Source organism: Camelus bactrianus, chromosome 9 (genome assembly GCF_048773025.1).
Source record: "Camelus bactrianus isolate YW-2024 breed Bactrian camel chromosome 9, ASM4877302v1, whole genome shotgun sequence".
Taxonomy (NCBI): domain Eukaryota; kingdom Metazoa; phylum Chordata; class Mammalia; order Artiodactyla; family Camelidae; genus Camelus; species Camelus bactrianus.
This window is the reverse complement of record NC_133547.1, coordinates 3430435-3445957: the sequence shown is the minus strand read 5'-3', so window position 1 is coordinate 3445957 and position 15523 is coordinate 3430435. Positions and strand designations below refer to the sequence as shown.

The 15523-nt window shown below is 57.6% G+C and overlaps 1 protein-coding gene across 1 annotated transcript; it reads left to right on the top strand.

The window, feature by feature from the left end:
* The first annotated feature begins 6 nt into the window (after window positions 1-6).
* On the top strand, window positions 7-14408 carry PRPF31 (pre-mRNA processing factor 31). Its single transcript, XM_010961848.3, has 14 exons — window positions 7-141; window positions 2388-2572; window positions 2662-2722; window positions 4563-4646; window positions 5226-5323; window positions 5915-6021; window positions 7500-7669; window positions 8861-9018; window positions 10123-10212; window positions 11798-11925; window positions 12019-12091; window positions 12733-12861; window positions 12944-13042; window positions 14137-14408. Exons 2-14 carry the CDS (start codon window positions 2396-2398, stop codon window positions 14260-14262), a joined length of 1500 nt encoding a protein of 499 aa, XP_010960150.1. The 5' UTR covers window positions 7-141; window positions 2388-2395; the 3' UTR covers window positions 14263-14408.
* The last annotated feature ends 1115 nt before the right edge of the window (window positions 14409-15523 follow it).

The following is a 15523-nucleotide window of genomic DNA, read 5'->3' as shown; positions in this document are numbered from 1 at the left end:
TGTTGTTCCAAACGCCGCAGGACGGGGGCCAATCAGAGCGCAACATTGCCTCCACGACGGCGCGAGCGTGAGACGTCATCAGTGAGCGTCGACCGCTGTTGGGAAGCGAATTTCCTAGAAACGGTCGTGCGGAGAGAGGAGGTGAGTGTGAGGGAGCCGAGGGGAGGGCGGGAGGACGGATTCCTGGGTCTAGGGGAGGAAGTGTGTAAGGAGGACAGCGGGCCTTCATAGACCGACTCCTTGAAGGTCTCATATGCTCCTACAGTGTTACGGCCCTGGGCATATAGCAGGAGCGAAAAATTGTTCCCGGTCCTCTTAGCGGTTTGCTTGGTGCCTGGGGAGACAGGCTCAGTCAAGTAATTACTTAAATAATCACAGGTGTGTGAAGCGCCTTAGGGTACTCACAGGGCGTGCGGGGTGTGTTTCACCAGGCAACCTGTCTAACCTGGAGTGGGGTGCGTGAGTCAGGGAGCTGGAATATAGGGTAAGAATTGAAGGAAGAGGAGGTGTTGAGCCAATAAAAAGTGAGGGGAAGAAGACCTCAAGTGAGAGGAAGAAGTTGGTAAGCGAAAGAAATGTGAGAAGGACTTGTGGGCTTGGCTTGGGGTGGGGGCTGGAGAGGTTGGCTGGAAGCAAGCGATGTCGTATCTACTCCGCGCCAGGTGCTACGCCGGACGATGGGGATAGTGCAGAGTGAACAAAGTGGTCCCTGTTCTCATAGAAATTTTAGCTTAATGGAGGAGATGAGCATACAACAAAATATTAGAAATTTAGAGAATCTCCAGTGTTGAAATTAACTAACGGGGTCATAAGATGGGTACAGCGGGATAGGATCTAGTCTCAGGGTCAGAGCAGATTCATACCGCAAGAAATAACGTTTGTGTCCCTACTTCAGGGGTGAAAAAATAATATATTCAGATATCTGGAGAAAGGAGACCATAATGTGATGGGTATAAGGATTAAATAAAATTGTTCATTCATTTGCTGATTATTTCTTGGATACCTTCTATGTGCTAGACATTCTGCTACAGCAGCTACAGCAGCAAACAAACAGATACAGTCCCTGCTTACAGTTTAGTGGGGAAACAGAAAAGAGAGAATAAGAAGAGATATTTGAGTCATCTATGGGGATTGGGTTGTGTTCTATAAAGAAAGAGTTTCTATTATTGGGAGAAAGTGAGAGGAGAGCTTTAGAGAAAGGTGTGTGAGAGATAATGTAGATGCGTTTACAAGGAAAAACTGGGTCTTATAAAGAGAAGTGAGTATAAGGGGGACAGTGCATCTTAGGGAGAAAGAAGAATATCAGAGGAGACTGACCTGAGACAATTGAGCATCAACTGGCAGCTCAAGGGCCAAATCTTTCCTGTAATTGTTTTGGTTTGGTAGTTCGTTTATTTTTATGTAAATTATCCATTTAAACAATAAAAAAAGAAACTTTTCAAGCTGGGAGGTTCCACGTAAAAATTCTGAATTTCTTACTTTTTGAAAAAAACTAGAATACCTGGCAACATGGAGCCCATGCTCCCACCAGCAGGACGTGTCTGAAGCTTAGCATTGGCTGTGCTTTTACATCAAGCGTGATTCCCTAGTTCTCCAGGCTCCCCATCTCCCTGTTGCCCAGCCCCCAGCCCGACTCACTCTCTATGTCACCCACTTAGCCTCTGTGGATGTAGTTCGCAGCCTTGGTTTGTCTTATGGAAAGAGAAGGAAAAAAAAAGGAAGAGGGAGAAGTTTTCTTATTAAAAAAAAAAAAAAAAAGCAGTGGTGGGGACACAATGGTGGGGATTGTGCCTTGCTGAGTAGTGCTTCCCAACCTTTTCCACTGCGTGGGACTCACAGAAGGTACTGACATCCGTCCAACACCTGGGATAGGTGAGGAGGCTGCTCATGGCCAGAGGTGATTGGCTTGGCAGTTCTAGACATTTTAGGCCCCACTCGGTTTTCCTGAGATGAGTATTTTAGGATATCTGTCACCCATTTGAGGCCCAACAGTTAGTGATGAGGGGCCTCTGCTATAGGGAGAAAAGGGACACTAGGAGAGGTTGGGTCTCATCAAGGAGAGGGTGCACTTGTAGTTCTCAGCGAAGTGGTGGTGTGAGGGGTGTGCTGTGTCTCCTCCAGTGGAGTGAGTGTGAGAAGGGTAGGTAGCCTTAATTATGATTGGAGACCATCTGGTTCTGGGGGGTTTGTTCATGGGTTAAGTCAGCGGGTATTTATTTAGCACCTGTTCTGTGCCAGGCAGATTAGAAACTGGAGAACGAAGCAAACGAATATCCCTGTTCTTGTGGAGCCTGCATGCTAGGGAGTTGATCAAGAAGGACCAGGGCCTTCTGGCAGGGGAGGCCCATCCCAGCAATGAGGGGGGACCCTGCTCTTCCTCCCCACAGGCCTCAGTATGTCTCTGGCCGACGAGCTCCTGGCTGACCTGGAGGAGGCAGCAGAAGAGGAGGAAGGAGGGAGCTATGGGGAGGAGGAGGAGGAGCCAGCGATTGAGGATGTGCAGGAGGAGACTCAGCTGGATCTTTCCGGGGACTCGGTCAAGAGCATCGCCAAGCTGTGGGACAGCAAGATGGTGAGAGGGGCTCCTGGGAAGGCGGCGCGGGCAGGAGCTCGTCTTCCTGGAGGGACCTGAGGTCTGACTCTCCTTTCCGCCCCTAACAGTTCGCCGAGATCATGATGAAGATTGAGGAGTATATCAGCAAGCAGGCCAGCGCCGCGGAAGGTACCCCACCCTCCCGCCCCACCTCCTCCCGCTGGGCCCCTCGGCCCTTCGTCAGCTTGTGGCCTTGCGAATTGGTTCTTCCTCTCACCCTTTGCCAGAGCCCCCTTCTCTTCCAACCAACCCAATTCTCTGCTATCCTGAGAATATCCTGCATTCCAGAGCAGACACGTCTAAAGTTCCTGCCCTGAATGCTTCATAATTATGCCAGGACCCATCTCAAGGCTTCCCAGACTTCATCGACTCACATGATCAGTTATAGAGTTCTGCCACATATGCAAAATGCTTCTCTTATTATTTACTTAGGGTTTTTAAGTCAACGTACTTTTTCCTTAAATTTACCTAGGAAGGAAAGATACCGCTGCTGTGAGTGGAAAGGTGGTATCACTTGGTAAATTGGAAGTAACCACGAAAATACAAAAAAGCAGCCACAAAAATTAGGAAAGCATCAGCTGAAATCTTTTCTCACTTCAGCTGTGAGGAAAGCTGGGTTCTCTGAGAGTTCAGACAGCTCTGTAGAGGATGAACCTGTTGCCACCCCTTTTCCTGGTGAAACTGGGGCTCCCAAATGGAATTCCTCTGCAGCAGGAAGCCAAGGGAAGTGTTTCGGCCGAGGAGTGGTATAGTCAGAGCAGGGTTTCAGGGAGACTCACTCTTTGCTTCCTTCCTTTATCATTTTCCTGAGACACCGTGGGGGCCAGGCCTCTGTGGGCCTCTGCTCTCACGTTGCTCAGGGTCTAGAGGAGCAGCAGACCAGGTTCCAGACAGCCATTGGTGGGCAGTGCTTGCTGGGGTGGAGGGGGCTGCAGGAGAGGCCGGCTGATCCCACCTCGGGTCAGGGAAGAACTGATATCTGAAGTGGACCCTGAAGCATGAGTCCACGCGCCAGGCCGAGAACAGGGGCACGTGTGCCCAGGGACAGAGCTGCACAGGCATGGCCTCGGCATCCCTGGCCAGGGGGAGGCCAAAGGAGGCCCCAGGTCCCGCAGGGTTTCCAGTGCCGGACCAGAGAGCTTCTCGATCCAGAGAGCCGTAGTGGGTCAGAGAAGTGACATTTCCTGGTGTAGGCCCGGCTCGAGGACCAGCACGCGCCCAGTGCCTGGTAGGGGAGGTAGACACGAAACATCTCAAAACTGAGTGGTGATCATTTCCGACGGATGTGGCGGGCATGTGGTGGGAGCACACGGAAGGCGCCTGACCCTCCTGGAAGGTGAGGGAGGCATTCTTAGGCGCCTTCTGAGCCTTAAGGATGTAGCGGCACTTGAGCATCACAGTTAAGAACACAGACTTGGGGCAGATTTCAGCTCTGTCATCTGCTGGCTCTGTGACATCAGGCCATGTCCTTCTGTTTCTTTGCAGCATTGGTCTGATTTAACACCAGCCTCCCTGGGTGGTTGTGGGTAAAATAAGTTAAAGTCTGAAGAGTTTTCTGGAAATAAATGTAAGGAAGGGAAGAGGGAACAACACAGGCAAAGGCCAGGAGGAGAGTGAAGCAGCCCCGAGTGTTCAGGGCATTGCACTGGGGCTGCAGCCATGGGAAACAGACACGGTTCTTGTCCTCATATGTCATGTAAGAGGCCTCAAGCATCACTCTGGGGTGCCTGGCTGTCAGCCTTCGGCGTGGGGAGCCCCAGGAGGGTTGAGTTCCTGGGCGAGGTCAAGTCTAGAATGGCCTGGAAAGGGAGATGGGGGGTCTGCAGACACGGAAACCTGTCCCCTCATCTCTTCAGCCCGCCCTCCTGCTCCCCTCCTGCCTCATCCCTCGTCTCTCCGAGCTGTGGGGTCTGGGAGTGGGTGGGTGCCTAGTCGCACACCCACACCAGGCTGTTTCTCATCCTCACAGTGATGGGCCCTGTGGAGGCGGCCCCCGAGTACCGGGTCATTGTGGACGCCAACAACCTGACAGTGGAGATCGAGAACGAGCTGAGTGAGTGGCGGGAAGGGCAGGCAGAGACAGCCCTGCCTGATGTCCCTCCTCCGGAGGGCTGGGCAGGATCCCAGGCCACCCTTCCCGCTGGCCCTTACCCCAGGGTCTGCCCCCCATCCCCTGTATTGGCTCCAGCCCGGGTTCAGCTGTTGTAACAGCGTGGTTAAGTGAGAAGGAGACATATTTTTTTCTGTGAAAGTCTGAATGAGGAGTCCAGGCTCTTTGTATCTTGTTGATCTGCCAGCTATTTCATGGCACAAGGTGACTGCCCACCTTCAGCCATCACCTGCACATCCCCATCAGAAAACAGTGGAGAGTAGAGGAGGGTATGTCTTTTTCCCTTAAGGAGTGATCTGGAAGTTGCACATATGACTTCAGCTCACATCTTGTGGAGCAGAACTAACTCCCGTGGCCCATCCAGCAGTAAGGGTGGCTGGGAAGTGCAGCCTCTGTGCTGGGTGTCCATGAGCCCGGCTACAATTAGGGGTTCCCCTACTGAAGGCAGAGGGGGAAGCATGCTGGGGGAGCCAGCAGAGTAGCCTGCCCCTCATCGGACTCCCACCCTCCCCACCCCCTCAGACATCATCCACAAGTTCATCCGGGACAAGTACTCAAAGCGGTTTCCTGAGCTGGAGTCGCTAGTCCCCAGCGCACTGGATTACATCCGCACCGTCAAGGTGAGCGGGGGACGGGGACTCCTCGGCCCCCCTGAGTGTGAAGGGACATAGGGCCGCTCTCTTGGACACCCCGCTCCCAGGTCTAAGGGAAAGGTAGCTGGCCTGGTGATCTCAGGGAACAAGAGAGGAAGTGAGGAGGTGAGGTGGAAGAGGTCAGATCACGTCTCACCTCTTAGGCTCTGGGTCTTAGGGGAATGCCACCATGGGAGTGTTGGGCTCATGAAGGTGGGGACACCAGCAGAGGCTCCCGTGTGAGTCCAGGAGAAGACAAGCCAGTGGCAGGGGACATCCATGCAAGGAAGTGACGCGGTCAGGCCTGCACAAGGTCGATGCGGGCAGCAGACCTGTCGGGGCAGCAGGTCCTCCCTAGGTGGCTCGTCTGCTCGGGTCCGTTTCCAGAGCAGCCAACACTGACCTTGCTGCTTTGAGCAGTGAAGCTGTCGGAAGTGGTGGGAGGCAGGGGAGCGTCCTGTGTCCAGACCCCGCTTCCCCATTGTCACTGGAAGAGACCCGAGTGGGTGTGGGAGCAGGAGAGGTTCCAGGGCTTCCTGAGGGTCCGTGCCTCCCCGCTTCTTGCCTCCTCGCCCCCAGGAGCTGGGCAACAGCCTGGACAAGTGCAAGAACAACGAGAACCTGCAGCAGATCCTGACCAACGCCACCATCATGGTGGTGAGCGTCACCGCCTCCACCACCCAGGGGTGCGTACACAGCGGGGAGAAGGCACTGGGCCCGCCTCAGCTCCACCTCAGCAGACGATGATCTTGGGGTCCCAGTGGCACAGGTGTCAGCCTGAGGAGGACAGTTCATTTCAGTTCCGTGCGTGTTTAATGAGCACCTCCTGTAAGCCAGGGGCTGTGCTGGGCTCAGGGGGTCCCCAGAGAGTGGGGACCCAGGCTCCCCCCCGCCCAGAACCTGTAGTCTTGAGAGGTGAGGCAGAGGGCAGACCTGTAATTAGAAGTATCTGTTTCTGGTCTGTTGTCCACGCACTAGAATAAAAGCCGGGTCTCCACCTGCCCCTCTGGCATCTGTGCGGTGTTCAGAAAAGGAAACATCTTTGACTCCATAGCAGAGCCCTGTGGGTGGAGACCCCCCCAGGCTGTCATCGTGTTGGTTGAGCAGATGCTGACAGAACACTGGGCACTGTTCTGAGGATGGAGTTCAGAGAACTTAGCAAAGCGGAGCTGCTGTCCAGGAGGAGGCAGGTGTGCACATAGGCCAGAGGCCAAACGGCAAGGGTCAGGATACTGAGGCAGCACTGAGGAGGGGCACTTACCCAGGCTGGATCAGGGTGGCTTCCTGGAGGTGGTGACGACTCAGTCTCAGGCAGGGACCAAGCTCTCCAGTGGGAGGGAGGACAAGCCGGCCTGTAACTTGCTGCTGCCAAGGGGTGACCTTGGGTGCGTCAGCCCTTCTGAGGCTCGGTTGCAGAGAGACCGTGGGCTCCACGGTCTCTCCCCTGCACGCCTTATAGTTTGGCTGGGGCAGCTGAGTGAGGAAGGGGCATGGCATGGCCCAGGAGTCCTGGGGGCTGGGTTCTGTCACTGGCCCTGCAGCCTCAGGCCGGTCCCCTTCTCCCTCGGGCCCTCTGTTCCTCTGTAAGACGGGGCAACAGCCGACCCTCTCTGTGCTTTTATTCAGCACACACCCGCCCAGCACCTTCTGTGTGCTGGGGACGTGCTGGGCCCGCCGCCCGGACCAGCATGAGCCCCGCTCTGAGGGCTGGCCGTCTAGTGCAGGAAGCAGGCGGGAGGTGGAGAGGCTGAGAATAGGTGTGGTTGATGGCAGCTGGTGATGGTGTTTGAGGGACAGCAGGGTGGGCCGGGTGTCACAAGGCTGTGACCTAGAGGGTGTGTGGCAGCTCAGGGGAGAGCGTTTCAGGAGGAGGGAAACCTGCAAACATTCCAACTCAGGCATGGCCTTGGCAGGGCTGCTTCCCTCAGGCAGGGACTGGAATGGGCAGGACAAGCACCCTCCGCCACCAGGGTGGGTGAGGGTGGTTCTGACCAAGAACTGGCTCCCAGCAGCCCTTGTTTCTAAGCCTCGGGACCTACGGGACTTGTCATTGTCCTACATACAAGTGCACACACACAGCTGGGGGGATCCAGGGCTCCAGCACCTGCCAGACAGGATACCCGGGAGGTGGGGGTCCGTCCCAGCCACACCCCTACCCCTGCAGGCAGCAGCTGTCGGAGGAGGAGCTGGAGCGGCTGGAGGAGGCCTGCGACATGGCACTGGAGCTGAACGCCTCCAAGCACCGCATCTACGAGTACGTGGAGTCGCGGATGTCCTTCATCGCGCCCAACCTGTCCATCATCATCGGGGCATCCACGGCCGCCAAGATCATGGGTGAGGCCTGGGCTGGGGTGGGGCAGAGGGGCATCCCTGAGCAGTGGTGGTCCCAGGGGCCGTGTGACCTTGGGGAAGTCATGTCCCTTTTCTGTAAAATGGGGATTTGGCCCCAGGGCCCCAGCACCCTGTCCCCCCTCGCCCTCACCTACCCACTCCTGGAGATCACAGGGGCCCATCAGCCTGATTTTCATACAGACCCAGAGAAAGGATGGCGGCCCTGAGCCTGGTCAGCCCCTGAGTCTCTGGCAGAGCCTGTAGAGGAAAGAGGCAGTGTGGCCGGTGCAAAGGCCAGTGTGTCTGGGCAGCTCCTAGCTGTCTGAGCCTCAGTGTTTGCCGCTGGGGATGCTGGTCCTGGCAGTGTGCCAGGACTAGAAGCAGCCCCTTCCTCCTCAGGGGGCTCTCTGCAGCTTCATAATGCCCCTCAGGCCCCTGGCCCCCTCAACCCAGAACACTTCTGGGAGCAGGGGAGCATGGTAAAGCAGTTAAGTTAGTCAGCTCAGGCTGCCATAATGGGGTACCACAGACCGGGGGTCTTCAACAACCAAGATCTGGTCCCTCACTGCCCTGGAGCTGGGAGTCTGAGATCAGGGTGTCGGCAGGGCTGGTTCCTTCCGCGAGCCTCTCTCCTTGGCTCACTGGGACAGCGGTCTTTGCTTTAGGGCCCATCCTATGACGTCATTTCACCTCGATCACCTCCTTAAATGCCCTGTCTCCAAATACAGTCACATTCTGAGGTGTGGGGAAGGGGCAGTGGCGGGGTTAGGACCTCAACCTGTGAGTTTGAGGGGACACAGTTCAGCCCATGACAGAGCTCTGGGGGCAGGTTGCAGGGTGGAAGGGTGGTCTGCGAGCAGGTTAAACTCGGGTGTGGCTCCTGCTCCTCCCCCACTGACCTCACATATTTGGGCAGATAACGTCACGTGCCTCGGTTTCCCCAGTTGCACCCGGGGTGGGGGGTGTGCTAGTGTCCTGTTGCTGCCATAACAAATGACAGCAAACCGAGAGGCCTGAGCCACGCAGCGTATCGTCTGACAGTGCGGAGCTCAGAACCCACTGTGGGCCTCTCTGAGCTAAAACGAGGGTGTCGGCAGAGCTGCGTCCAACCAGAAATTCGTGTGACGGCACATGGCAAGCCCCCAGGTAAACGCCCATGTTCCTTCTGAACTCCTTCCCTCCCTCCCTTGGCAGGGGTGGCTGGCGGCCTGACCAACCTCTCCAAGATGCCCGCCTGCAACATCATGCTGCTTGGGGCCCAGCGCAAGACGCTGTCGGGCTTCTCGTCCACCTCGGTGCTGCCCCACACCGGCTACATCTACCACAGCGACATCGTGCAGTCTCTGCCCCCGGTGAGCCCCCCACAGAGCCTTCTGCAGGGCCCCGAAGGGCAGCCCCCTTGCTCCTCGGTGCCCGGTGGTCACTGCTGACCACAGTGGTCAGGACCCCGGAGGATGGGCCACACAGGGTGAGAGAACAAGGGCGTGGAGCTGATGGGCCAGGCTGGGGTTCTGGCTGCACCTCTTATCAACCAGGCAAGAGGCCTGGGCTCTGTGCCTCAGTCTCCCCGAATAAATGGGGACACTGAACCAACTTCATTGGGTCGTGACAGGGACTCACTCATGCTCTGAGACCAGGCCTCCCACATAAAAAGCGGCAGAAGCGTTAGCCTGCAAGTTCAGGGTTCCCATGACCACCGTCAGGTTCAGTGACCACTAGGGGACCCGCAGAGCTGATCCACCCCGGGTGACGGTTTATCACAGTGAGGGGACCAGAGAGACGTCAGCCGAGGGCAGGCGCGAGAGGTTGGGGTCCTGTCACCCTCCCCCAGTGCCGCCTGAGACAGCGCACGGAGTCGTCACCCAGGACGTCCAGTGGGGCCTCGGGGCTCAGCCTGTGCTGGGCTGGCTGACTCAAACACCAGCCCGTGTCATGAGGCTTCTCTCAGGCTCACCCAAGGCCAGCACAGGTCCCTGCCCGGGAGCCAGGGCCCAGGCTGGACCCCGCAGGGCAGAGTGAGGTCCTCCACTGTGCCAGCTGCTGCCGGCTTCAGTGTTTCATCTACTGCTGTCATCACAGACTGGTGGCTGTAGGTTCTACCTGTACCATCTTGCTCTCCCAAAACACTGGCCCCTACCTTTCCTGGCACATGGCAGGATTTTTGGTGACACACAGATGGGTATTTTAAATTTTAATCGTAACATATGTATTTTCTCAGTATTTGATGATCTTCCATCCATAGTAATACAGTTAAGTTGTCTGTGCAAACGGGAAAGTAGGTCAAAAAGAAGACACTGACAATGATCACTTGTTACAGTAACACGTTATTATAGTAAAGTGCAGCGGTGAGGGTGAAGCCAGGCGGAACTTGAGCTGGTGCTGGCTGGAGTTTTGGAAGTGCTCCCTGATCTGGTTGAATCCTTGCGCTGACTCTGCCTCCCTTCCCACTGCTCCAGGACCTCCGGCGGAAAGCGGCCCGGCTGGTGGCTGCCAAGTGCACACTGGCTGCCCGCGTGGACAGCTTCCACGAGAGCACGGAGGGCAAGGTGAGGGACAGGTGGTGTCTGTCCGGGCGACCGGTGGTCTGTCTTGGGGAGAGCTGTCCTCAGGACCCACCACGTGTAAGTGCTGTCCTAACAGGGCGGAGGCGGAGCATCTGTCACGTCCCCCGCCGTGTCCCCCAGCGAGGTCAGCTTCTCCCCTTCCTGCCGTGCGAGTTTCCCGTCGCTGCTGTAACAAATCACCGCAAGTTCAGTGGCCGAAGACACTGTAGGTCAGAAGTCCATGGTGCGTTTTACTGGCTAGACTCACAGTGTCGGCAGAGCTCATTTCTTCTGGAGGCTCGAGGGAAGGGCCTTTCCCCTGCTTGTCCCGGCTTCCAGAGGCCACCTGCATCCCTTGGCTTGTGGCCCCTTCCTCCATCTTCAAAGCCCCCAGGTAGCATCTTCCCGTCCCTTTCTGACCCTGCTTCTGTCTTCACATCCCCTCTGACTCTCTGAAGGACCCCGTGATTGCACTGGGTCTACACTGATGATCGGAGGTATTCTCCCCCTTTCAAGATCCTTAACCTAACCTCACCTGCAGAGTCCTTCTGTCAGGACAGACTTGCAGGGACCAGAGAATCAGTTGTGGACACCTCTGGGGGTGGGGGAGGTATTTTTTTGTCAACTATACCAGGATCTGCTCCTCTACTGCACTGTCATCAATCGGGTCATCATTCAATCAGCCTGTCTTCCTGGGCAGACTTGTTTTGTGAGAACAGGTCTGTTTTCTGTCTTGCGCGCTATTGCTTTCCAAGCACCCGGCCTGGCACAGTGTTCAGGGGTTCAGTCTCTCTCGCTGTCCCTGACCACTGGCCTGGGTGCTGGAGGGGGTGGCAGTGAGCCATACAGACAGAAGCCCTGCCTCTGTGGCACTTCTACCCTCGCTGGGGGCGGGTGAGGAGACGGCAGCAGGTCACTCTGCAGTGTGTCCACAGTGCAGAGTGGAGTCGAGGGAGAGAGATGAAGCGGCTTCGGGTGGCAAGGGAGGTTAGACTGATTAACCAGGAAGTCGGGGGGGCCTGCTCTGAGGGGGTGGGGGTTGAACAAAGACCTGCATGCAGTTAGCAGGCGAGTCCTAAGGGTACTCTGGGGAAGGGTGTCCCACGCAGAAGGAATGATCAGTGCACGGGTCCTGAGGCAGGAGCACAGTGAGCCCCCGGGAGAGGGGGCTGGCGGAGCTAGGCGGATCGCATCAAGCCTCCTGCGCCCCTGGGAGAACCTGGTTTTAGCAGGGGTGCTGGAACGGGGCCAGTTTGAGGTCCTTCTTAAAGGAAGAGCCTGGAAGAGAGGCAGACTCACTCCAGGGTGTTGCCACATACTGACTTTTGGAGAGCTGGGGCAGGAGGCTGGGGAGAGGGCACAGGAGTTCTGCTCAGCCCCTCTGCTGTGTGGGAGGGCAGTTGCTTGTGGGGCGCAGTGTTCAGAGGCAAGGTCTGAGCCCGAGACACAGTCCGGGCACATCAGATGGTAGGTGGACCTTACACCTGCAGAGCCCTGAGGGACGAGGTCCCCTGGGGCTGGGGGGGCAGCCCCAGGACAGGGCAGGCCCCTGGGAGCAGCTGCAGGATCCCCGCCCCATCCTCCCCAGGTGGGCTATGAGCTGAAGGACGAGATCGAGCGCAAATTCGACAAGTGGCAGGAGCCACCACCCGTGAAGCAGGTGAAGCCGCTGCCTGCGCCCCTCGATGGGCAGCGCAAGAAGCGAGGTGGCCGCAGGTGGGGCCCTGGGTGGGCGTGGCGGGGCGGTGCAGTGTGGTGCAGCGTGGGAAGAGGCCCACACCCTCCCAGCTGACCCGTGCCCCTCCCCAGGTACCGCAAGATGAAGGAGCGGCTGGGGCTGACGGAGATCCGGAAGCAGGCCAACCGCATGAGCTTTGGGGAGGTCAGACCCCACCCTGCTGTGGCGCCTTGGGGTCCTCTTCCTCCCCCAGCCCTGACCCCCCCACCCCCACCGCATTCCTTCCTCTCTGTCTGTGGCTCTGGTCCCCCTACCTTCCCGCAACGCCCGCTTAGATCTGGGGCACCACCCCAGCCTCCTCCCCAGTCTCCTCCCCAGTCCTCCTGCCTGCAGGCTCTCCCCACCTCATCCACCCAGCTCCAGACAGTGCCAGCCCCGCTCTCCCTGAGGCTCCCTGTCCAGGCACTGGAGGCCAGTCAGGATTGGGCCCCTGCAGGCCTCCAGGCTCATCCCTGCCCTGCTGGACATGCCCCGCCCCAGGCTTCACCCCTGCCAGGCCCTTGTCATCCGAGCATCACTGTACAGATACTGCAAGACAGACAGACAGACACACACACACTCTCACTCTCTCCCTCTCTCCCTCTCTCTCCCTCTCTCCCTCTCTCCCTCTCTCCCCCAGCTTCTCTCAGCTGTCAACTCAGGGAGCAGTAACAGGACCTGGCTTCCTCACCAGGGCCCTGTAGTCACCTGAATGGGTGCCCTGAGGACTGGTTGATGTGGTGAATGCCTGGGCTTCGAGCTGATTGAGGAGGTGGCTAACACCAGGATGCCTTCTTTCCCACCAGATCGAGGAGGACGCCTACCAGGAGGACTTGGGCTTCAGCCTCGGCCACCTTGGCAAGTCAGGCAGTGGGCGTGTGCGGCAGACACAGGTGAACGAGGCCACCAAAGCTAGGATCTCCAAGACACTGCAGGTACAGGCCGGGTCCCGTGGGGCCAGGGGTGTGGGCATGGGCCCAGGCCACAGCCCAGACCTCCCTCACCCCGCCCCCACAGCGGACCCTGCAGAAGCAGAGCGTGGTGTACGGTGGAAAGTCCACCATCCGCGACCGCTCCTCAGGGACTGCCTCCAGCGTGGCCTTCACCCCACTCCAGGTACCGTCCTTGCTGGGGTCAGGAGGCCTGGGGAAAGTCCCTTCCCTTCCCTGAGGAGGGACACATGATCAGGCCCCTCTCAGGGCTGTCCTTGGGGGGACACCAATGAAGCCCCTGAAGGGCGAAGCTCAGTTCCCAGCACGTGGTGAGGTTAGCAGGGATGGGCCGGAAGCAGTCATGGCTGCAAACATGGGGTGGCTTTAGAATCAGGCTGGGACCAGTCAGTCTCTGTGACCTTGAGCAGGTGCAGCCCTTCCTTGAGGCTTCGGTCGAGACCCCACCCCAGCCACCAGTGCCCAGGAAGGAGCCAGGGCAGGTCATTCGCCTGTCTGAGCCTCGGTTTACTCACCCGCCAAAGAGGGCTCGTGCTTCCCATGGGATTGTGAGGAGGAACAGCTCATTCACTCCGTCAGCAACATCTGCTGAGCACCTGCTACGTTCCCAGCATTGGTGCCGGCGCTGGGATAAAGCCACAGATGGGACAGGAAATCTTGCCCTAGTGGAGCTTATAGGGGGAAGGAGACAGAGGAATAATAGCAAACATACATAGCATGTTGCAAGGTGGGAGGTGCCAGGGAGAAAAGCAGAAAGGGAGTTGGCGAGTCCCCAGGAAAGGCCTCAGCAAGAAGGTGAGAATCACTGTGTGTGAAACATTTAGAACAGTGCTTGCCACGTGTTGGGCCCCCAGAGCTGGTGGTCATGTCATCAGTAGGGTTGGTGGGATTCGTGCTGGGACTGCGGGCCAGCTCCTTACTTCTAGGACTCAATTTCCTGATTCAGGAACCGAGAAGGATCAGCTGCTCCCAAATGTTGGTGTTTTTAAAATCACCTGGGGATCTTGTTAAAAATTCAGATGCCCGGGTCCTCCCATCTCCCTCCACCCTCTAGCCTACGGAGTCAGAATCCCACAAGGTGGGGAGATTTGGAGACCGGCAAACTGTTCTCATGTTCACCCAGAGCCCAAGGGACCACTGAGAAGGGCCGTGGGGCTGTGACATTGCACGATTCTCTCACTGGGAGCTGGGAGGGTCGGGGGTTGTTGTTAGGGGCCGGGCTGCCTACCTGCCTCATCCCCGTCTCCCTCGCCTGTCCAGGGTCTGGAGATTGTGAACCCACAAGCAGCAGAGAAGAAGGTGGCTGAGGCCAACCAGAAGTATTTCTCCAGCATGGCCGAGTTCCTCAAGGTCAAGGGTGAGAAGAGCGGCATCATGTCCACCTGAGGGGCCACGGCTCAGGTTGGAGGGACACGGAGGCCCTGCCTTTCTGAAGGGATCCAGGTCAGGATGTGGCTGGGAGAGCCGCTCCGCCATCGCCGGTGCTGGGACTGTCCAGAGAGGCACAGGAGGAGGCCCGGCCCCTGGAGCCGACATCGCCACCCACCTCGGGGGCAGAGCCAATCCTTGTCACGCGTCTTTTTTATTATAAATGGGAAAGGAGACACCTTTGGAAAAAGTGCAATTAAAAGCACATTATCAGGACCTGTCCTTGGCAAGTGATCGTTTGTCAAACACCAGGGCAACTAAAGAGTCAGCTGTGGGTTTTGGGGGATGGAACTTGGGCTCCTTGGAATCCTGGTCCAGCCTTGGGCCTGTCACTTCCTCGTGTGATCCCAGGAAGAGAAGAGCCCTCTCCATCTCCCGAGCCCTCAGAGAGCCTCGGGTGCTTTGACACCCAGGTGGCATGGCTGCTGAAAGCCCCAGCTTCGTGGGGGGCATCTCAGGACACTGGCCTCCCCCTTCCACCACTGGATGTAAAAGACGCCCAGGAGGCACTGTGACCATCAGGGCACCGTTGTTACTTCTGTCCAGTGTTTGAGGACACCCCCTCCCGCCCTGGTGTGCCACGCCCCGACTTGGGAAGAGCAGGCTGGCTCCCCACCCTGGCAGGGACTCAGTGCTATGACAGTTCCTACCAGGTGAGGAGAGTGCCACCAGGGGCCCGTCTGTGCTGGGAGCCGGGCTTCACGGTGGCACAGAGGAGGAAGCCCTGGTCGCTCACCTGCGAGGGCAGCACTTCTCTTAGTTACCCAGGAAGTGGGTGCACAGGCAAGACTCGGCCCTGTGGGGAGGCGATGCCTCTAGCTCCCGCTGTCCCCTGGGTCCTATCTGAGATCTCTCTCTGTTCCTCTCTCTAGGCTTCCCCCGATACCATATGGGGCTCTGTGTGTGTCTCGACCCCAGTCCCTCCCCCAGCCTGGGGCTCTGTCTCTGGACCTCAGTGGCCCTCTCTGAATCTCCCCTCCCTCACGTGAAACAGCCTGCATGCCTGGGATATTCTTTTTAATGGTCAGGTTACCCCAGGTCACACAAGCGTTTCCCCCAAATTCATCCCAGAACTTTAGATCAGCCTTGCTTGAAAGTGATGACCTTTGTTGATCTCCGGCTGTGGGTGTGTGAGTGAGGAGCCATCTGTCCACAACTCTTCAGAGTCCCCACCTCCCCTGGCCAGAGTGAGTAAAAGGGGGCGGGGGGCCAGGGCTGT

Coding starts and splice junctions, on each gene's coding strand:
- PRPF31 (XM_010961848.3), top strand. CDS start 2,396: ATGTCTCTGGCCGACGAGCTCCTGGCTGACCTGGAGGAGGCAGCAGAA. Junction 7,670..8,860: donor CACGGCCGCCAAGATCATGG/GTGAGGCCTGGG, acceptor CTCCCTTGGCAG/GGGTGGCTGGCGGCCTGACC. Junction 11,926..12,018: donor AAGAAGCGAGGTGGCCGCAG/GTGGGGCCCTGG, acceptor GCCCCTCCCCAG/GTACCGCAAGATGAAGGAGC.